Genomic DNA, 24,939 nt, shown 5'->3' with positions numbered 1-24,939 from the left:
ACAGCATAAAATCTTAGCTAATAAACCATGTGTTAATAGCATACAAGTTTTACATTCTTAATTTTATAAGGCAATGCTTTAAAAAATTCCTGAATTTCCCCTAGTGTGAGAATGGTTGATTGGTTGATTTGGTGTTTTATGGAACAAAGCAGCTAGGCTATCTGCACCAAACATCTGGTAAAAAGTTAAAATTAAAGTAAATTTTGTAAAATTCATAAAAGGAAATTAAGGTAAAACAAAACAAAGTTAAAAAAACAAAACAAATAGCATAAAACCAATGCTTACATCCAGTCTACAAAGTTGAGAAAAACTACAGTACTACAAGCTGTAAAGGATTTTCTGTAGCATAATTGTAATTATCACAACTTGCCAGGAAGATTAACAGGCAAGCACAAAAACCACAGTTAGTCACCTGAAGTTGGCCTTTCCAGTGCTGGTTTCTAGTTATTTGATGTTACGGCCATTTTCTAATTTCAAATTGAAGTAGATGGACTGTGATTCTTAAAAGGGAATTACATTAAAAAAGGTCTAATGTATAAATTAAAAAAATTTAAATGACATTAAAAAGATTAATGGCCTTTAAAAAACTAAAAATATTTCCATGGTGGACAGTGTCACCATAACACTCTCTAACGTTATGGACAAACCCTGGGACAGAACATGTTTAAAATGGTGTTGTTGAGAGTTGTAACGATGGCAAGAAAGTAAAATGTGGCTTATCCTAGTGTGAAAAAGACGAGACATTTTCTGTAGGCATCTCATCTCTATTCTACTTTATCATTACTAGAGTAAGTAAAAAATTTAACATAAATTACTCACTATTAAATTGTCATTGCTCAGATAAACCATATTTTATTGAGCATTGAAGCCCTCTTGTTACACATACGTCCCATCGTCTCTTTTAGGATTTGTTAATAGTTCTCTCTAACATTTAACTCTATATTATCTATAAATGATATAAAGCCAAGATTTTCATCTATCAAATGACATATTACGTAGCATTGTTTTCTGATTAGAATTATTAAGTTCACATTTAGTACTAGTTTTGTTCCAATGGGAAAGATAACTAGCTTGGATGAAATTGTAATGACTCTTGTTGTATAGTTCAAAAGGCAGAAAACTGTAAATGTTAGGAGAAATTGTATATATATTTTCCACATTATTAGTCTACGTTCTTTGGTACATTATTTAATTAAATAAAACTTATTCACTGCCTTACTGCCATTAGTATAAAAAATGTAAGGTAAACTGTCATTAATAATCAACAACAAGAAAAATAATTTGGTTAAGTACTTTATTTCTTGTTTTTTATGTTTATTCTTTATATAAAAATAGGGATCTTTTTAGGTTAGTTAAGGTTAGATTAGGTAAAATAGATAGTAATAACATAATAAAAATGTCTCAAGGCATGCACTCGAGCAGCTAGTTGGCAACATAATTTGAAAGTGCAATGTAACCATCACAATCCTCAAGTGATTTATTAGCTCTTATATTCATGAACAAATCTGTTTTGAGTTTATTTAAAATACTCCACAAAAAATATGATTTTTTTTATATATGTGAAAGACTTATAATCTTTACTGAAAGACTGCCAAATTTTGTGAAGAAATACATGCAATACTAAAAGTTAGTTCAATCAAACCTATACACAACATACAAGTACGACAGAGGTCACAAAGTTTTTCAAATTGACTGAGCCCATTTTGAGAATTAAGCACTTTTCTAGAATGTTGTAAGCAGAAAAAACCACCGCATAAGTAACTAATCGTTATTTATTTTAAACTTTATTTAATGGCATCATTTAGCTGTGCCACGCACAAACAGAAATGTGTTATTTTATACATTTTACTTAAAATGAAAACACAACATTTTTACACTCTTTATATATAATTAGGCATTTATAACATGTTTATTATTTTTCAAGGGTATCAAAATTTAATGTGCAAACCTTTGTTGCTTGATTGATTATATCATCCCAGACTTGACTTGGAAGAAACATGTACTTTTCTACAAGATGTTCTTGAACCACCTGATCTGTCTGTGCACTGATCATTGACCCCACAGCTTCATAGAAGGTGTGGACCTGATTCAGAAGGTACGAATATTCAAGGCTTAGTTCTTACGTTCTAAGCAAATATATGCAAGGACAGTATTTGTTTTCAGTTTGGTTAAAACAGTTGATCTTTGAAATCTAACTATCAATATTAGTTTTCTTTCACAAAACCAGTTAAAAAAATGCCTTTTAAGTACAAAACTACTCCATTTTGTGTTATTGTAGCTTGTTCATACAACCAGTATATCATGTTCAAATATTTATCACTGTCCATTGCTTCCTACTTTAATGATTGTACTGTTAAGGTATCTTCTGTTCACCATTATAATTAGTATCTATTCTCAATGTTACTGTAAATTCATCACTGTAAAGGTTATTCTAAATAACTATACAAGTATACATAACTGACAGTACATGAGCTCATAAGTTAACAGTACAATGATTTAGAAAAACACTTAACTTCACACAGTTATCTGTTCCAAGAAAATGAAGTTAATATGCTATATTAGATCTTCGTCTCATACTGACATAATTTTGCAGTTTTGCAATGAAGAAGTAATTTCACTTAGTCAAAGCTCTAAGTTAGTTATAACTTGAACCACTTTTAGTTTTTGACATTTCATTGCTTCAGTTTTACTTATCTGATTTTTTAACACAATTCTTTCAACAGTTTAGAAATAATTAGCTACAGGGTAAACAATGAACAAGTTTTACCTGCTGAGGTTGAAGATCACAGATGATGCTGTTAATGTTGTTTAAAATCTCTTCAATGAATGGCATTACCTCTCCAACTTGAACCTTAACAATTATGAGCAGAAAGTTATTGTAGTACAACACCAAATATATTATTTAATCTTATGGGCAACTCTTTTAACAAACCAATAACAATATTTAGAAAAAAGATATTTTAAACTTACTTGCACAAAATGACGTTTGCACTTCTGGGCTATTTTAATAAATGTGTCACATGCCATATCTTGTACTCCATCATGGGTTTCTGAAAATACATCAAATATGTTTTACACCTCCATGTGTCATGCCAGAGACATAAAATAGCAAGTAATTCTCTATTTTATTTGTAACTATTCAGTAACTTTATAATAACTAGATTTTATTTGAAATAAATAATTAAGAATAATATCCCTATATGTTAAAGACAATATACCAGGTCAGACATAACATAATTAACCTTCTACAAATAAACTTGTTATCATGTTCACCTGCAGTTAGTTAAATAGTCTGTACTAACCCTACTTATAGTGGAAAACTTAAAATGTCTTTTCTAAACTTCATACATAAATTTAATATAATATAACATTGAGTGATTAGCACAAAATGAAAGAACTTATAATAAAATTCTAAATCCCTAAATTACAATGCCACTCTATATTAAATAAAACAAATTTACATCTTTGGTCAACTTATCATACTTTTTACTTTGTCGGTTTTTTTAACCATATAATTTTGAAAAAATATTAATACTCTTAGTTATATAAAGTATACTAAAGTTTAGATACACTGTCAGAACAAGAAGTTTTGACACTTTCATGTGTCATCATCAGTCCAGTATTTCTTTGTGATAGAAACAAATATAGTTTATTTTATAACAGTCACTCCCAGTCCCTTCAGAGCTTATGATATCAATAAAGGATTCAGATTATAATGACCTTCTGAAATACTGATATTTGGCAATTTTAAACAAAAGAACTTCCTACAATTCTTTTTACATTATTTCTAGATTTGTGCATTATATAGGCTGATTTCCAGTTAACTGTATGTTCAATATTTCTCATGTAAAAAAAGCAAACAGCATTATTTGTTTGATCATTTTAACATCCATTTCATGTTCTGCAAGTCTCGTATATAAATGTCTATCCATTTCACCAAAATACATTTTGTTAAAAGGTTGACAAGGGATTATACAGGTTCTTTGTTTTATGACATGCAGCCATGTCTGAGTGAAGGAAGTTCTTAATGGTGTTGGGATATTTTCATAAACAATCTTTAAATTGTTGTTTTTAAGGCATTTCTCTAGAGCCACCATATCAGAACAGCAGTTGATGCTGAGTATTTTCTTCTTATTTTTCTATGTAGATGATGCTATTTGATAACTAATGTTCACATAAAGTCTTCCTTGCCTTACGATGAACATTTTTCATAGAACCAATAAGATACTGTAACCATTTGAAGACTCTATAAACATTTTTTATTTCTACATCAAGGGTCGTGGGATAAAACATTTTTACTGCTTTCAGGAATGTGGAAGTCATAAGAGACGTTAAGTTTTACGAAGTAAATAGAACTTTAAGAGTTTATTAGTTTTCAATAAATTGAGACAACAGGTCCTGTTATTTCTCAGTAATGAGTTTCTAAAAACAGGAGTGAATTATTTATTTTCCATTCCACTTTTACCACGACAGCAATGTAAAGCTTCTTTATTCTCTGGAAAAAGGTTTGAAAATAATTCATTATTTGGCTAAACTGAAAATTCTAAAAACTTTTCATATGCCATTTTCCTAAAACTATTTGGTTTTGCCAGATTTGGTCATATGGCCTTGTTTGCAAGACCAGCAGCCCCTAAACTGAGAATATCTTCCCATACATTTGGCATTCATCCTTAAATTGTACAATTGTCATTTTCCATGACTTTTCCAAAACCTTGGGGTTAATTATCATTTTTCCAAAATATTGGGTAGAAATTGTTTTTTCAATTTTCCAAGACTTTCAAAAACCTGTTCGAACCCTAATTATTTCTTACTTTTAAAAAAACAGGCCTATTTCCAAAACCTCATTACCACATTTTATCTCCGTCATTGCAATCATAATACAAACAAAATACAAGAATTATGCTTTGAAGTATGAAAATGATTTTCGTTTTTTTTCCTGATGTAGCTAATTACACCACTCGGGTCGTTTTCTTAGTGCAAGGCTACACAATCGACTATTTTCATTCTGTCCACCATAAGGAAATGAACCCTGGATTTTAGCACTGCAAATCCATACATTTACCATTTGCCCATACAATTTTACCACAACAGTCATGCAACTCTTAAATAAGTCCTTACATAAAACAAGTTTCAATACTTTTTTCTTTCCCTGTGGCTCAGATACTAGTTTAAATCAAAACTTTATCACAAAAAGCTCTTTATCAAGGACTTCAAAATGCTTAACTTTTCTTAAGCCAAAAAACCAAAAGAGCAAAAGCTATAGAAAAATTAATTATCAGACATTATATAAACGTGATCCAAGGTATACACATGCAAAAAGTAAGCTGTGTGAAAGAGAGAAGTTTCAAAACTCCTACAAGAAAATACTGCAGATATACTTACCATGCATAAATTCAAACAGCTTATTCACAACAGTTTTCAGGAACTTCCAGTGTGCCCTTAGGAACCTTGGATACTGTCCCACGACATACATGATATTTGAAGCAATAATTGCCTTGTTGTCTTTTCCTTTTTTTAACTCACAAAGACTCAGTAAGTCCTGAAAGATGGAAAACGTTTTTTACTCAACTTTTAAGTACAGATCACTGTTGTTTAACATCCTACTGGAACTAAAATGAAAGTACAACTTATGTGCAGAAGCTAAAATTATTCAATAACATTCATACACTGATAACCAAGATTATTATGGTTAAAGAGAAACACTTTATTTACAATGTTCAAACATTTCTGAATACATTTATTCAATCTTCAGCAAAATCTGAAAATAATGTTAAAGATATTTATCAATTAATTCTATAGTATCATTAACCACTAATTTACTTAGATACTAAGTAAATGGGAAGGAAATAGAACAAATTTTAACTGTTTTATTTATATCTGACCAAATCATCACAGAACAGAAGAAAACAGTGTCAGTCATATTTCCATAAAACAAATTATAATATCCAAATTCCTGAAGAAAAGAACTTTTGACACAAGCCTGATGCTGTGTAAGTAATTACTATATACACAGTGACACCAGTGCTACTTTAAAGAAATACAAGTGAAACATACTTTTATGACTGTCACAAGAAATCGTTTTTCATCATCTTCATACATAGCTCCACTGATTGATCCAATAGCCCAACACAGCTGTTAAAAGGATAATAGCAAAATTTTTATTTCATCGTATAAAAAATTCTTGCTTAACATTAGACAACAGAAAGTTAGAAGTTGTGCCTAAAACCCAACTATAAAAAGAGCATGAAGTCTTAATAGTTCATCTAACCACTCTAGGAAGTACATATCCTTTAACTGTTTGGCAAGTGTTTGAAATTAGATTAACCATACCAAAATGGACCTTCCTAAGGTCACAGACCAATGGAAGTCATCACATTTGTAGAATTATAAATCAAACTACTTTATGAATGTATGTCAGTAAGTTTGGTATCAAATTATAGATACTATAATCTTAGTATTATACATATTAGTTTGCTTAATTTAAAAGGAAGTGTGTAAAATGTAAAGTAAAATTCCTAAGTAACAATTTGTGTATCAAGTGGTATGCTTAACACAGCTTTGGTTCAAATTAGATATTTGTAATATCCAAGTACAAAGTTTACAGTTTCTTATGGAATAGAAACTTAGGTTACTGATAATGTAAAACTATATAAGATAAGAACTTTCTACATTTTCTATTTTATGAGATACTATTATATTTAGTGAATCAACCAACGTGGCCTTGTACACCTCTTCCACTTTTGAAGATACTTACTTAAGTATACACCTACTTCACTCAAAAATGCATGCATAACCGATCAAAATCTCAGAATGTCTCCACATGGTTTTCTCAGATTCTGCAGTGTTCACATGGAAACCCTTTTTTTACATGCCAAATTCCAAGTTGTAATGTATAAAATTCTAAAGCTTAAAAATACATTTTTAAAGACTCAAATAGAGTTTAGTTACTAAATCTGATATATTATAGTGATATTGGTATGGTGCTTTATGATTTTTTGGTATTTAAAAATGAATATATAACACACAAAAAAATTGTTTTACATCCTCAATGTGCAAAACAATCTGGCCACGTTTAGCAACTTCTCATAAGTAGTTAACAGAGTAAAAATTTCAGAAGTAGAAGAGAGCACTGTTTTCTATACTTATGTATTTACTGTTCAATAATTGAAGAAACACACCTGAAATTTAAGAAGTTTTTGTTTGTTTTTAAATTTTGCACAAAGCTACATGAGGACTACCTACACTAGCTGTCCCTAATTTAGCAGTGTAAGACTAGAAGGAAGGCAGCTAGTCATCACAACCCACTGCGAACTCTTGGTCTACTCTTTTATCAACCAACAATGGGATTGACAGTCACATTATAATGCCCTGATGGATAAAAGGATGAGCATGTTTGATGCGTCAGAGATTTGAACCCACGACCCTCAGATTAGGAGTCGAGTGATTTCACCACATGGCCATATTTAAGAAGTTATCTGTAAATAGTAATAAAGCATATGCATATGTTATGCACTATAACCAAAATGTGACAGTATTTTACAAAATACTGGTCCACTTAAACATAGCCATGACAGGTTACTATGTAAAGGCCAGATTCATATTAATGGATATAGTGACATGAGTGCATATACACTGCATCATTGCAAATTTTATAATGTTGGTTAGGTGCTTCTTAAAAGGTACTAAAATAATATATATATATAACATTATCTAATTTAAGTTATTTAGACAAAACGTTTGCAATTTCTTGATATATTTTGTAGTCATTATAGAACAAAATACATACAACTTATGTCTATTTTCTAATTTTTTATGGTTATTAAGAGGTCAATCAAATTGATCAAACCCATACAGAGCAACAATAGTGAAGATAACAGATAAAATATCAAGACATTTTACAAAAAATGTTTGATAATTATAGAGATGGTTACAGAAACTTCACATGTGAAATTTGACAATTTTCTGATGTATAAAAGTATGTTTAACCTTAAAATCAAAATTTCTTTTTGCATGCCAAACACCGAATATTTAAAAAATGCACTAGTAATTAATTAATTTAAAAAGCTAAAACTTAAAAAAATTGATGTGTACAAATGCCTTGTAATGTTTACTGATAATCTGCAAAACTTCATTAAGATTCATGTACATTTTTAAAAGGTACAGTAGGACTTTAAAGAAAAACATTAAAGTTTTTTGTGCACAAAATATCAGATTTCTTAACTCTTTCAGTATGGCCTCAGTCCTCAGCATTGACCTCATAACCATTTTCTGCTTGTTATAGTTTTCATTCTGTTACTTTTAAATTAGTAAGTAAGATAAAACTTCATGAAATTAGGCAGATTATCAGTACACATTACAAGTCTTTCATACACAAAATACCAGATTCTTTTATCAAGTCTTACATTACGTTAAGCAATATTTTTATTGTGTCATTGTTTTTTTTTACATGCAAAGTAACATCCAACATGCAGAATAATTTTCATTTTTAGGTTAAAAATTACTTTAATGCATCAGAAAGTTTTTAAATTTCACATGCAAAATCCTTATAATGTCCAGATTGTTACCACATTTTTCTTTATAATAAACTTCATATTTTATCAGTTACTTTTCCTAAAGAATATCTGTACAGTTTCAGTCAATTTGACTGATCTTCTTACTACCAGAAAAACATTACAAAATAACTACAAATTATAACACAAAAGCATGTATGTTTAGACTAAATAGTTTAAATCTCATAATATTAAAAATCATGTAGATATATTCAATATTTTTATTACATTGACCATTGTGGCTGTACCTGGCTACGAATGTCATACATGCATTCACATTACTGTATTCAATATTATAAAACTGATCTTTTAGTCTTTACAAAGTGACCTATCTTGGCTGCAATTTGTGAGTCTTTTGTAAAATATAGTCACATTTCAATTATATATGTATATAGATTAATACAATTTACAAATAAGTTCTTAAGTGTATTTTTCTTAAAACATAGAACAATAAATGAAGTAAGGTAAACAATTTTCTCTTCAAGTTAAGACCCTTATACTCAAGTTAATGCTTGTGATAGATTGCCTAGCCTTTTAAAATTTAACATGTTGAAGATATGAACGAAATACCTATTTTAAGGTTTTATGCGTACAGTCGGATAACCAAAAATTCACACAACTATATGGATATCACAGAATTCCACTGAATGCTGAACAGACTAAAGAATCAACCTACCACCTTGAAATAGTTTTTTAAAGAACATGATGCTGTTGTAATGAGGAAGACATTCTGAGCTTTTGATTGATTATTCATGTCATATACAGGAGTAAATATATAAGCGAATGTTTTCACAAATGTAAAAAGGTTAGCAGAGCCAATACATTTGATTTAAACACATGAGCAGTATATCACCAAACAGAAAAGTAAGATGTTTTTATTTTATATTCTAGCTTGTCAATATAGGTAATTTGAGTTCCTAAGTGGTACAAAACTAATTTGAATCAGTGCTGCATTCAACATACCACAGGACACACAAAAAAAATTAATGTTTTGGTCTGTTTTTAATATTCACTTTTAAACTAAGTAATTGAATAATGTATAATACTAAAATTAGAATTATAAAGTTTGACACCAAACTTACTGACAAACATGAAGACATGGTCTTCTACTTAAAATTTATTTGTGAATGTACTGAATCTGTTTGATTACTAGTTTGAGTTCAAAATGATTGTCATGTTAAGGTAAAAAATATTTTACTTTATCCAGAAAACCTCAAATTTTATTGGCATAACCTCTAACACTCTAACTAAATAAATATAATTTGATAGATGAAGATATTGGCTTTATATTTGTTATAAATAATATAATACAAATTGTAAGAGTGAACTATTAACAAATCCTGAAAGACAGGGTATCACAAGAAGCATCTTATTTTGATATTTGATGGCTCTGTAACCAAGCAACATCAAATCCTCTGAACATTGTTTTATCTAAGCAATGACAATTTGACAGCGAGTAATTTATGTCAAATTTTGTACTTACTGGAGGGGTAGTGAATAAATTGTAGAAGAGGGAATGCAGAGAGAAGAAAATGTCACATTTTAAACAACAGGGATAATTCAGGAAGTTTTCAATATTGTCAAATAAAATCGAGAACACACATTCAACTGTACACTCAATTTTTAATGTACAACCCCAAAACCTTGCGGCATGCACAGTGAAGGGTGCTCATTGTGAAAGGGTTAAAATAAACCTTCTTTAACCCTTCTGAAAAGAGTCACTGTTCTAAGACCATGTTATCACGTTTGTTGACCTACATTCAACATTTTGTTGAACTACTATTTTATAATCTATGTCAATAAATATGGAATCAAACTGTAGATTATAATTCAAACTTAAATATATTAAATATACTAAAGAAAATATTTCATTCTCACCCTTAACTTGCATTAAATGTCAAACTTTATACATGACCTACAGGTCTATTTGATAACAAGTTTTATAATAATTGATAAGTAATTATAACAACTGATTGTTTACCTTTTAATCTAACATTTATACTGTGAACATATGTGTGGTACACAAATATTGATTTTACTGTCATTCAAAATGTGAAACTTAATAAATAATTCACAGAACTCTATATTCATAATTTTTGTATGATACATAAATATGTTGCATGAAGGAAATCAACACAATTCTAATGTTGTAATGTAGGAATAATGCATTTTAGTAAGGTGAGTGTACAATTATTTGGCTATATTTCTTTAAAAAAACTTATTTTGGTTTGTAGAAGATTTAAATTTACATTTATTCAAAAGAAAACATCTAAATATACATTTTAGTAAGTCATGTGGTATGTTGAATGCAGCATTTTTTAATAATTAGATGTTTGTGATGTCAAAATACTAAACCTATAGTTTCATACAAATTAGGAACTCAAATTACTAATATTACCAAGCTAGAATATAAAATAAGAATCTCACATCTTTTTATTTTGCCGAGATATGGCTTATGCACTAAATCAAACAAAGTTGCTCTGTCAACTTTTTTCCATTTTTGAAAACAGTCCCTCAAATACACTTACTTCAATGCATGACATGAATAACCAATCAACAGCTTATAATATTCCCAGTGGTTTTTCTCAGCCATTCAGATCTCTGAAAAGGTTACCACATTCTTTCAATCTAAGATTCCAAGAAAGAAGGCAGATAGTGTCTTTAGTGTGCTCAAAATTTCACTTTTTTAAAATTTAAATATATCTTAGTTATTAGAATTCTACAGTATCAGTGTAGTTATTTATGATTTTTTTGGTTTTTCAACTGTATATATATAATGCAAAAACATTTTTTGTTTGATATCCTACATGTGCAAAATTTTAAAAGGCTTAGCAACCTATGTCCAACAGCAACCAAGTACAAAGACTGTAGCAAGAAGAAAATTGTTCACTTTACTTCTTGATATATTGTTCTGCATTTTAAGATAAAGAAGTTTAATAATTTATTTCTAAATAGCAATACTCTATATACGTATATATAATTTATTATAATTGAAATGTGACCATTATTACAAAATACTAGTCCATTAAAACACTGCCAAAGATAAGAAAACTAAAGGCCAGTTTTGAATTATTGGATATGTAACATGAATGGACATGCATCTCACCAAAGAAAGTTATGTAATGTTAGCTAGGCATGACTAGAAGATTAATATAAAACAAAATAAAAAGCATACACATAAAGATACAAAATACCAAAACTTAAGCTATTTAGACTAAACTGTAATCGTTCTAGGGGGTGAAGCGTAATTTATATTTCCTAATTCTTTTATGATATTTAGAAGGCTGGTCAAGTGACAGACCCTCACACAGAGTATATAAAATAAAATATAAAGTCTTACTGAATATAAACATATGAAATTTATTTAGGAGGTTTTAAACATTACACAAATGATTTGGCATTTTGGGACAAAGAATAGTGTTTTAATCATAACATTAAATCATTTTGCACTCAGACTAGCAATGAAAAAGACTATATTCACAAACAAATCTTTAGTAAAAATATTTCATTACAAATTGATTTTTTTATGCAAAATACCTGTAATCTTTACTAAAAGTTTACCACATTATTTTAAGATTCACATGTAACAAGAGTTATAGTGCAGATACTTAACATGTGCAAATGTGTAGACAAACTTGTGTATATTATACCAAGCCCATAGCTTATTTGTAAGTAATGTTAATGTAACTTACTGTGAGCAAATGAATACTGTGGTACAGACTACCAAAATCTTAATAATATCACTTGTGCAAGTACTTTTAAAATTAATAGTATGTTTATATAGTTTTTAATTCTGGATTCATCTAACAATCAGATAAATGACAACTTATTCTATGTCTTAATTTCATAAAATACCAAAGCAGAGTAGAATTATTTATAGAGTTGAGTAATTAATTTCTTACATTAAATCAACCTTTAATGATTCCATTTCTAACTGAAATCATTACAACAATCACCTATGTTCATCAGTTTAGAGATAGGAGGTTTCAGTTAAAATTCAGTTATAACTAAAAATGCTATTAAAAGATACAGTTTGTTATGCTCAAAGCAAGAAATGAAGTCTAGAACAGAATTTAATATTATCATAACTTGAGATTCTTTTAATTATTTTGAGATAAAGAACATCAATAATGACTGCATGAACAAAATTTTGTTGTGTAAAAAACAAGTAATGGCTGACATGAAAAATACACTTTTCTCTTTTAACAACCATATCAGGAATATGAAGAATGTAGTTTTATATATGATGGATTTGTTCTGAAATTGTTGTGGTGAAACAAGTACAAAAATACAGGGTGTTCGGAAAGTCACTGTGTAGTTTTGTAACAGCATTCATTCAGTCTATTTCAAGCCAGCAACTGATAGCACTGTTTAGAAACAAAATAAGAAGGATCCAAGCCTGTATTGATGCCAACAGGGGTCACTTTCAACACTGTTTATAATTTTCATTCATATTTACCTCCTGTATTCTATATTGAAACATGTCTATTAATAAATATATAACGTGCACAGTGACTTTCTGAACACCCTGTATTTCTCACAATCTTGAATAAGCACTAGTTCACTGGAAACTTTCTTTTCAAAATGTCTCCTTTCATTCTGGAAATTCTGGTGTCAAAAGACCTTATAACAATTTATTGATGTTCATTCATAGCCCAATAAATAACTTCAGAGAGAAAAGCATCTCATTTATCAAATACTTAATATCTGTCTGCAACTCTTTCATACAATTTTGGTGACCCAATTTTGGGTTGTGACAGAGGTTGAGAGATGCTGAACTCCAGCACAAAAAGTGGTTATTTACAAAAAAAAAAAAGAGAAAGAAACAAAATAAATTTCCAAACAAATATTTCCCCTGAAGACTCTGAAAAATTTCACTACTTGTTTTTAAAAAAACAGCTCTTTGATTGAATATGTCTACCAAATTTTTATTTGTTCACTGAAAGATATATTTAATGAGTGTGTTGTTAATAATTACTTTCTTTAATGATAGATGTTTAAAAATTATTATACTATATGCTATAAACTTCACAAATTTTTGAAACAAAGATTTTACAAACATACCGTATTTAAATTCTTCCAGGACCACTCTGTTCCATTAACTTGATTCCGAAGTTTTTCTGTCATGATCCGTTCAGTGTCACCATAATCCAAGTGGGTCAGGTAAACTGTAAGACATGAAAAATATACTACAAAAACCATTAAATGTAACAAAGATATAACAATACAGGTATATTTACTAGTCTTAAGTACATGCAAATTCACACACATATTAATACTGGATCAGATGTTAACATTTCCCTCACCTGAAAATGTAATTTTGATAGATACTCACCACTCCCCACAGTTTATTACCTTCCTAGCACACCTGTCAGATAGACAGATTCACATGCCACTAGCTTTGAGGCAACTCCCACCTAATTTTAAATGAACAGTACTACTGTATTAAGACATTAACATGCAAACCACTCCACCAATACTTCAGCTAAGAAAATTCATGAGGGAGATGTGTTTATCAAGATTCATTATATACATTACTAGTATAAAGGTGACATTTTTTTCATTTTTCAACCACACTTCCAAAATACAAGAAACATAGAAAACTAGTCCTGGTCCATTGAATATTTGCTGTTTTATCAAGAAGTTTTAAATACGAAGATTATTGAGGGAAAAGCAATATTTTTCATAGGGGGGAGGCACTCCTAGAATTTTGGTAAGTTGTCACAGGCCACACATTTCTACTATATTAATTAAATTAACTCAACATTGATTGTATAAAGACTCTATTATGTTTCTTTCCACAATTGCCAGGAGTCATAATGGGTGGGACAAGAATAATAGAGTCAACATCCAGCCCCACAGATCATATTTTGCTTACCTCTGGGATTATCTATTGAGTCATGAGCAGTAACTGCTGCAGTTATATAAACAAACTATACAAGAAAAAGCTACGAATCTTGGTATAACATAAGAACTCAAGTAAGTAGCATTGCTTTAATATTGGAATATAAGCAAGGAATTTTAGGCCATGAGAAAAGTTAATTACTAATGAAGATATCATTATTAAACCCGATTAAGGAAATATTATGGTTATTGTAGATGAAATTGGTCATGTTAATAAAGTTAAATAAATATTAAATGACAGTGTTAAATCTGTGATAAAGATCCATTAACTACAGAAGTTAAATTAAAAAAATATAATTATTAAAATGAAAGACATTAATCTACTGATGGATAATGATTTTTATAAAATAAAACCAACTGGTTCTCATTCACATATGTCTGGCACTTCTAGATCCATAAACATGGATGTCCTTTGATAGACTGTTCAGTTAGAGCATTCATGATGAATAAACTGTAACAGACAGCAACTACCTGCTGTCAAAAACACAAATATCAAGAATAATGTCTCAAAAGTTTTCCATCTCCTGTCTTCAAGTTTTCTACTCTCTTTTTTTTTTCAATTTAATAACAGGCAATTGGCATCCATTCCAATTTATTCATCATGAATGTTCTGTTAAATAGAAATGTCTAGCACAGATACATGTAATCACGAACTAGCTGGGTTCCTCATTTGAGTTGTTAGATTTTACTAAAAATGTTGTGAAATTTCACAAGCAGTAAAAAATTTTAATTTCATGAATAGTTTATTGTACAAGCTCTGATAGTCCCTTTATACCAAATCAAAGTATCACGAAAAAAGATACATTTACACACTAAACTTCTGTATCACAATGACAATAATGATGCAAGATTACCTAAACAAATGTTTCAAAAACTTGTGTGTTTTCCCATCAAGGATTCACATTTCATTTTTGACAATGATATTTATGACCAACTTAGTGATGTTGGCATAGGATCTAGAATAGCTCCGTTAATTGCTGATTTGTTCTTTATCACTGAAAACATTTGGCTAGAAGAATATCTTTCACAGTTCAAGCTACAATACTATACAAGTTAACAGTGCCTTTTATAACAAACAACTAAAAATTTTAAGTTTTACAACACTTTTCCTACAAATGTAAGGTATCATATGTCAATGCTGAATTTTCATTAAAAACATTAGTTTATAACCATCTTCAAATTTTAACAGGCAAGACTATTTAATGAAGTGTAAAAATCACCACAGAACATTTTACAAGTTTCCTTTTCTTTGGTAAATTTAAGATTTATGAAGAAATCAAAACTACTACATAACAATTATATTCTATGCCATAACACAAAATGCCCAAAACTGCTAGCCTACAAGCTTTGTTACTTAAAATACTAGCCTATAATTTACACAAATTCTTATACTGAAAATTCATCAATATCTGAGTTTCATTCTTATACTATATAATATGTTGTTTATAAAACAAAATAACTACCTAATACAGAGAGATGAATTCAACATTTGCATAAGATTTACATCTTTTCACATCAGTTTTTTTTACTCATTTTATTCCAACTAAACATGTCAATAATTAATGTATGATTCATCACGCATGATAAAAGTTGTGGATTTTCAACCAAGTACAAGTAGTCATTGCAAGAAATGCATCATGCACAGATCACAGTGTTAAAAAAAAAAACAAAGTGCAATAAAACACCTTCTAAATCATTAGAAGTAATATAATTATATATTACTTATATTACTGCCTCTCTTATGCATGAAACCCATCTTTGTCCTATACAAGTGTTTTAAGTACAAGATGCTACACCTCACAATGAGGAGTCCAGTCTGTGCTTCTTCCCCTTTCACAGATTCCGTACATACAAATAACAACACTTTCCATTAGATTTCAAATTACCACAGTAAGAGTTTTTTTATATGCAGAAACTGGTTAACCAAATCAATTACTTGAACAAACTAAACACTAAGTCATTTCATTCCCTTTCTATATCACACAAACAACAAAATCTTTAACAACTTTAACGATTTCACACATATCACACAACTCTCACAATGTATGAACAAAAAGTTTGGAAATTTCCATTCCATATAAAAAAGCAGTTCAATGGAAAAGAGACTGAAGAAAAAGAAGAAAATAATTGTGTTTCAGACAATACATTTACAATTTTGTCAATGTTATAAACATTAAAATTACAACAAAAAATGTCTGTCTTGCTGAATTTTACAATTCTTGACATCACCAGCTTCAAAACATACAGTTTTTAAACTACCTTAACTAAAAACAAACTTTAAATTTGTTCTAAATCTATGTTATCTTAACTTCACTTCATCTTTTAACAAACTGTCTCTGAGCAGGTGGGAAATTTATTTATGACCTAAATAAAATTTTCAAAAGGAAGCTAAAGATTGATAATTAGGATTAAAGTTCTGATTTTTTAAAATTATTTCACCCAATACACATATCAATAAAACTTAATCAAAAGAAAGTTTAAAATCTCAGTATTTCATTTATAATATTTAAGAAAAGTTGTTGAAAAACATCACAATTTTCACACATTTTCTCAAGTGCAACTTGGAATGCCAGACTAGAAAAGATTAACTATTTTAACAGTACCCATCCTAATATTAAATTCACTGTGTGATATCAATATAACCACAAAATGACATTAACAGATCTCTTTAGTTGAAATAAAACTAGTAAATTTAAGTGAATTTTTTCATAAGAAGACTTTAACATGATTATATTTAAATTTGATAGTCAGTTACCATTGTCTTTTAAGAAAAATCCAGTAAAATATTGATTCATTGCACATAAGAATTAAAAACTAAACAGGAAATGTTTTGTAGATATAAGAATAAGTAAAATTAAGAAATTCTTACAAGAGACACCTTTCCAATACACATAATGAATCAAATTAAAATTATTTAAACACCAATCTTTCTTTACTCCACATAACTGGATGGTAGAAAAACAACAATTTACTTATGTTCTCCCATACACTGGAAAATAGGCCATTCTGATTAGAAACCAGTTACAAAAGGTGATGTATACAGATTACAGTATATTTCAGTTATAAGACTCATATACATATCTTCAAAGCTTCTCTGATATGCAAATACACTAATTTTTCAGTTCTACTCATTCCACCACTAGGTTATTAATGGTCTGCATACAAACAACAACAAGAAAATAAACTCATTCCAAACATACATCATTTTCAAGAATTAAAAACATGCACTGAATGAATGTAATGAACCTATAAGACACTAAAGACATTGACAGGACCAACAGCAAACAACAACTATGAAAAAAATTGAGTTTTATTATTGTTAACTTTGTGTTAACAAAGCATGCACTCTTCGAGTCTCTATGACGATCAGTGCTTGAAACTAACATCTCACATCTTCCAGAAAGTTATTGTTTCTTTATGCATCTGCCATTTGTGTTGATAGCCTTACCCAGATTGATCTCAACCATTCTTACAGCATGCACCATAAGGGTTCTCCAGAAAAGGTCATGGGATCACTCTACATGAAGCTACTGTCTATCTTTGTGCCTGCCTTTCACATCTATAGTTGTTGACAAATCTCAACTAAACTTTATACACAGCTTTTTAAAACCCCTAAAGAGTTTGTTATGCCAGCTAATAATTAACAAAACAAATATTGTAGAAATTACAAATGCTGGACATCTTGTAGACATGAACCAACAAAGGAACTACACTACCAAATAATAAAGGTTAGTTTACACTTTTTAATGCATACTTGGAATAAAACCAGTCAAAGCAGTTTATTTACTGCATACACAGGTCTACAAGTTAGTGTCAAAAACATACCTAGAGTTTCTCTCATATTTTTGTAAAGCTGTATAGAGTCTGTGTCTTTCATAAACTCTCTCACCACCTCCCCCTGCTCATTCTCCACAACTAGCACCTCTTCTGGTTTTGCCATTCGCCCAATCATGATGTATCGTAACTACAAAAAAAGAATAAAATTTCAAATACATATATATTATAAAAATGGTTTTACTGTATTATTGATTGGACTCTAAAACACCTTGGGTATATACATCTATATCACACTATGTGTGAATTAACACCATTATCACACCATGTGTGAACTTACACCTTTATCAAACCATAAGTAAATTATCATCTTTATCAAACTAAGCATGTACTATGTCCTGTTATGCAAGCCTTCAAAATGCTTCATGGTTTTAGGAAAATAAAAGGAACTGGACTGGTAATTCTAGAAGTTACTTGTTTGCAATATGTTTAGCTAGAAGTAAGGAATTAAGTGTTAAACTAATTACTGTTGGTCACAAAACAAGAAACTCACTTTAGTTAGCACAGGTTGGTACAGCTGTCTTCTGGGAGGCACAAGAGCACCAGGTCCACGGGGAAGGATAACAGGTGATGTACCAACTCCACTGAAGGGATTTTCTCTGTATAAATCAGCTGCCAGAGAATTCCAGTACTCCAGACAGATTTTGAAGATCTCAACCTCTTCAACTTCAGATATCAACAGTAAGTAATGTAGAGCCTGAAGATATTTACAAACACTTAAAGAAAGTAACACAAAATGAATATCAAACAACAACAACAACAATATTGGTATCATGGTCAAATAAGTACACAAAACTGTATCCTAAACTGTTCATGCCCAAGGCATCTTAAAAACATTTTTTTTTTTAATGATTGAACACACTAAGCTAATTGGAATATGGAAGATGAGAAACTACAGTAGGTGCACAACACTTTCTATGAGAATATGTAACTGAAATTATGAACATTTCTGGTACCTACAAAAGCCAGTGTTAAAATTAAGATTTTAGATCATATATGAACAGATCTCATCAAGTGCATTCAAAAACATATTTTACATATTTTTATGTCATGTAATAAAACATAAACTAAAAATATTTTCAAGGGTGTGGAAGCACTTCTTTATCCATCCCCTGTATACCAAGAAACTTTAATTTAGATTGTGTTATTTTTGTTTTGTAAATCAAAAGTTTAGATAAAAATTAAAATGCTACAAAATATGAAGTTTTTAGGTACATTTTCATAAAAGTAATTTCAATCTATTTTTAAATACCTATTTCAAGTAGTTTTGGATATACATGCAGGGAATCAATAATTGAGCTAGTGTTTCTATGAAGCAAATAATAATAAAAAACAAAACATAAAACACTCACTGCCAAGAGAGTCTCATTAAGTTCAGTACGCTTCTCTATCAAGCTGCCATGTTCTTTCAAGTATGTACAGAGGAAAAGACTCAAATTTTGAATAAATTTCTGCTCTTCATCTTGCCCATTAGAATAAGCCTCTTTAATATTTGTGGCTGGAGGAAGCATCTTAAAAAAAGAAATTTTATTAATACAGAGAAAAGTATCTGCAATGGATTATAATAACTCAAGAGAAAAGCTGAAAAGATATAAATATCACGGATAATAACAAGTCATCTATAACACTATCTGAAGCATTGATAATGGACAGTAATATTGAATGTAGTAGTCACAGTAATATATCTGTTACTGAAATTTTGTAGCCTTAAGGTACCATTAAAATTACAACATATCTTAAATCAGATGAAAACAAACCATCTCATGAAAAATTATCAGAGCAATGTTATAAAAACATTTTACAAAACTTGATTCAATCAAATTGCTTGAATAATTTATTTAAATAATTTATTGTTTAACAATTATTTTATGCAATTATTTAATATTATTATTACTGCTATTTATACATGGCAAATAGCTTTCAGATTTCTTGATACTGAAGATTTTATATATTTTAACAGAAAATTTCCTAAAATTAGATTAAATAAGAAACTAAATAACAACACCAAGTAAGTTAGTGATTGAAATTTAAACTTTACCACTAGCAACAATCCATGTCTTACTTACACATCAAAATATATTATTTGTACCCCAAGAAATTTCTTGTTATGAAAATGTAAAAGTACTTTTTTAAATCACTGCACTTTTAAAATTTCAATGATGTGCTTGATAAAAACTGCCAAGTTAAAAACAACAACAAACAAAACTATCACTTTTCTTTACCTGTTCAAGTTGAGCCATAGTCTGTGTGAACAATAGAACAAACATTTCTGAGTAGTGGGAAGCATTAACACCAGCTGCAAAATAAATACACATGGTAAAACATGATTCCCTTTCAAACAACACATACTGGGGAATCTTCCTTAAAACACCTGTTTTTCATAACTGTATCACTAACATAAAATACCTTTTTGTATGTTTCACTTTTGAGCAATAAATACTGAGGCACTATGCTAAAAAAAAAATTGTTTTTCATCATTGTTTCACCACAATAAAATTACTGTTCATTGTTCCAGCTGTTATTTCAGAGATTTTTACATTTGCAGCCTTTTTATTCAATGTACTCCATACTTGTAGTAGCTTCCTGACAAAACTTCACAATTATTAAATTCTGCTTTTTCTTTGGTTTATACTAACAAAGGTCTAAGCAGTATTTAAGATCTGGAACAGCTGGTATATAGAAATGAGATCAAATAAGATGACTGTGTTGATTCTGAGTTAATTAAGAAAAACAATGGGAAGTTCAAAAAATGATAAGGCTCCTGAGCCAGATAATATTTCCCCAAGGGTTTTGAAGGTTAAAGATTGGATATATAACCCACTTACTACTATTTTTTGTTAGTAAACAGCAGGTAAGTACCAGGACTGAAAGTTAGCTAACGTAACTACTATTTTCAAAGGAGGTGATAAAAATTGTTCCAGTGATTACAGACCCAGTAGTTTAACATTAGATATGAGAAAAAAATTGTAATTCTGTTAATAGATGCTTTGCATAGTCATTTAAAAAGGTTTAGAATTTTACTGGATAATCAGTATGGTTTCAGTGAGGTAAATTCTTGCCTTTGACAGTCTTTGAAAAGACTGTTACTGCTTATATAGATAAAGGTATGGTATATAATTGGTGTGTGTGTATTTTCAGAAATCATTTAGCAAAGTGCCTTATAAAAGGCTTGTAAAAATATCTCTACAAGTATGGAAGTTAGCAAATTAGAATGAAGAGTGGATGAACAGAAGAAAGCAGAAGATTGTTACAAATGGAGTACAGTCAAACTGGAATAATGTCACAAATGTAGACCACTGCTTTTTTTATTTACATCAATGATGCAGATGTAGAAATAGTCAATATATTACTTGAATTTGCAGACGATACTGAGGTCTTAGGTGTTGCTAGCTGTGAAGAGGATGCTGCTGATTTACAAAAGAATTTAGATCAATTACTCAGTTGGGTAAATCAATGGCAGATGGGTTTATTTATAATAAATGTAAGATATTGCATGTGAATTATAAGTATTATTTGAATGGGAATAACCTTAACAGTATTAAGGAAAGTGATCTTTGTGTGACAGTTGATGAGTTTCTAAAGCCATTCAAGCAGCATGCTGTTGCTTGTAGTAGGACAAACAGGATTTTAGATTGTATCTATAGAAATACCGAATACAAGTCTAAACAGGTTAAAATTTCGTTGTATAGGTAATCAGTTACAACCATTTGAAATATTGTGTTCAGTCTTGAGCTCCTAATTTCTGGAAAGACATCAAATTATGGGAAAGAGTTCAGAAAATAGTTACTAGAATGGTGCCTGGGGTGGAGGAATTATTATGAGAGGCTTAAATCTCTCCAAGTGTATTCTCATGAAAAAAAGAAGAGTTAGAGGAGATCTGATCAAGGTGTTTAAGATTGTTAGGGGAACTGATCATGTCGATTCATCATATTTTTTAAATATTTAACATGAAAATACCAGGACTAGAGGACACAACTATAAATTTTGACAGGGTAGGAGCCATCTTCAGTTAATACAGTTTATTTTTCTAACAGGGTACTTGACTTTTGCAATGAGTTGCCTTCAGATGTTGTAGAGGTAGAAAATTTAAGTGAGTTTAAGAAAAAGCTTGATAAGTATATAAATGATAAGAAATGGGCTTTAAGATGTTTTTGAAAGTTTTATTTAGTTTAGCATGTTTAACAGCTAAGATGGATCAACATGTCCCATATCATACAGAATGTTGTTACTTTTAATCTTACATGAAAACACTTTGCACATGGACTATTCAAAACAAATACATAATATATTCACAGAGAAATTCTACTTTTCAGATTATACTTCACTAAAAATATGATTTTATGCAAAAGACTTACGTTGTTTAATGACAGGCTGCCCTGAAGATATACACACTATGGTAAAAGTAATATCAAATTTAGACTTTATACTAGTGCAAACAGGTCACATGGTTGATTAAATTGACTGAGCCCATATTGAGAGAGTTAATAAGGTTTTTAATTCTGACTAAATTTTCTAGAAAATCAAGACACACATTACCTATAGTTATTAGGCAGTCAATATACTCAAACTTTGAAAAGGGAATTTCACATATTTTCATTAATGAAATGCTGTGGCTACAAATAATTTACACCAACAATTTGTTCTACTGTGAAATGTCAATTGTCACTAACATCTACAAAATATTTGAACTGCTTCACTCACCAATTTCTGTCAGACACTTCAAAGTGACATTTCTGAACAGTGGGACATTCAAAAACTGCAAAAACAACAACAAATACTTCATTAACTTCTTTTATTTTTAATATCCCCACAAATACAGACACAATTTTTTTAAAATAAACTTCCTTACACATTTCCACCACTTCATAATCAGTAAATGTTTGTACTTTATACAGTGATAAGAAACATTTGTGATTATATTTATGTGAGAACAGCCATAATACTTAGAAATAAATTGAACTTTTAAACTGTGAAGCATTCTGATCACAACATATTGTTCTTTATTAAACAGAACAGCCATCTCTAGCTTCTACTTGCAATATGCAAGTTAACTAACGTATGGTTCTGCCAGTCTAATAAAGATTAAAAACAATGAGGAATATATATTTTTGGAAAACAAGCAAAATTCATACTCTTTTCTGTTAAATATTCATAACACCATACTTAAAAAAAGAAAAGCAAATGCCACTAAATTTGTTACTAGTGCCAAAGCATAGTAATATTTCTATGAAAACTCTTATTCACAAAATATCTCATACTATTTATTAAAATAAAAATATCAAATTATCATTCAAGAACCAAAGATAAAAATCAAAGCTTATACCAATAAAAGTCAAAATGATATGGATTACAACAAAGGTTTATAAGAAATCCCATCAAAAATATCCTCTCATCAACCCAGTAGTTTATACATCATCAAAGTCTGGTATTTGGAAAATTTCTGAACTGAACAAATACTAGACTGTTAGGACATGTTTTACTCACTGAATTACATGATTAATCACTGGTCAGCAACCACTCTGGCCACTAGTTGCAGAGAAAATATGTTTCTAAATAATATGCTTTGTCACTGTAAATATCACAATGTCAATTATAATTATGAAAGCATTTGTCAGTTATGGAGGAAACAATTGAGGGAAAAGCGATCTTCCATTCAAACTGTCATTTCTGAAAGTCTGAAATTGAAAAAAAATTCTTCAAGGATATTTTTAACCAGCACTACAGGTTTTTCTACACAATTGTGTTTTCATAAGAATGACAATAAAATAATGTATAAATATGTTGTATGCCAGACATTAATTACCCAAATTTTACAGCCACCACTTCCTTTCCCTCTGTAAACAGTAATTACTTACAAAGTGCATCAACTATAAACTAAAGGATTTTATCAATTTACTACTAAATGTAAATATTTCATGCTCCACCATCTAAAATATGCAGTACCAAAGGACCAAGGTCAGCCCAATGGCCTTCAGTGTTGGACAAAAGGCCTAATCATCATTGGCATAGAACAAATAAGGTAACCAATCCACAATTTTTATGTCCTTATTACCTATTAAATATCATGCTCAATTACCTCAGGTGTTCTATACCATACAAAACACATTATTCTAATAAAACATTAAGACATTTTCATCAGAGAAATGTACTGCTGTCTCGCATCATTTCCCTCTAGTCTGATCTACATAAATATGTAGTTGTAGAACATACTGCTAATTTTAAATATTAATAATTTAGTAGATTAGTTTTTAGGGTTAAAGCTCTTCTCACTGAATATGTGATAAGGTTTCCTTTATAAAAAGAATTAACCTACTTTCCTTAAACATACACTAAACAATGTGGTCAAAGGTTCAATCAGTTTTATGCACTAAAATTAAGCGTTACTACAATATATACCTTAATTATATGGAAATTTTGCTGACAGCCTTTACTATAATTTTACAATTTGTCTTTGTTTAATATTCATATCTTATTAACTTTTGAATATTAAAGTTTACCTTTCTTTTATTTATTGACTGCTTTGAATAAGACAAATTTAAAACTTAGATGATAATTATGCTGTTTTAATTTCAATCATGGTGGTTTTATATATATAAACACCAACAAATTCAAGCTTATTTTCTTCTAAATATCTTGCACAACTCATTTCTGT

General features: G+C 29.6%; 1 protein-coding gene across 8 annotated transcripts in view; it reads right to left on the bottom strand.

Annotated features, from left to right (window-relative positions):
• Positions 1-24,939, bottom strand: part of LOC143225736 (exportin-1-like) — a 66,331-nt gene that overhangs the window by 19,590 nt on the left and 21,802 nt on the right. For 4 of the 8 annotated variants that reach the window (XM_076455661.1, XM_076455662.1, XM_076455665.1 and 1 more), the window contains 12 exons: positions 22,989-23,043; positions 22,643-22,678; positions 20,510-20,583; positions 19,640-19,798; positions 18,781-18,984; positions 18,279-18,417; positions 13,614-13,717; positions 6,055-6,132; positions 5,383-5,539; positions 2,971-3,050; positions 2,768-2,851; positions 1,949-2,083 (listed from right to left, as the gene is read on the bottom strand). In XM_076455661.1, the coding sequence (XP_076311776.1) occupies positions 1,949-2,083; positions 2,768-2,851; positions 2,971-3,050; positions 5,383-5,539; positions 6,055-6,132; positions 13,614-13,717; positions 18,279-18,417; positions 18,781-18,984; positions 19,640-19,798; positions 20,510-20,583; positions 22,643-22,678; positions 22,989-23,043 (1,305 nt within the window). The remainder of the gene's footprint in view (positions 1-1,948; positions 2,084-2,767; positions 2,852-2,970; positions 3,051-5,382; positions 5,540-6,054; positions 6,133-13,613; positions 13,718-18,278; positions 18,418-18,780; positions 18,985-19,639; positions 19,799-20,509; positions 20,584-22,642; positions 22,679-22,988; positions 23,044-24,939) is intronic. The other 4 variants (XM_076455666.1, XM_076455667.1, XM_076455668.1 and 1 more) reach the window with 1 other exon arrangement.

Source organism: Tachypleus tridentatus, chromosome 9 (genome assembly GCF_004210375.1).
Source record: "Tachypleus tridentatus isolate NWPU-2018 chromosome 9, ASM421037v1, whole genome shotgun sequence".
Taxonomy (NCBI): Eukaryota; Metazoa; Arthropoda; class Merostomata; order Xiphosura; family Limulidae; genus Tachypleus; species Tachypleus tridentatus.
Note: the sequence above shows the minus strand (reverse complement) of the source record. Positions and strands in the feature narration are given on the sequence as shown.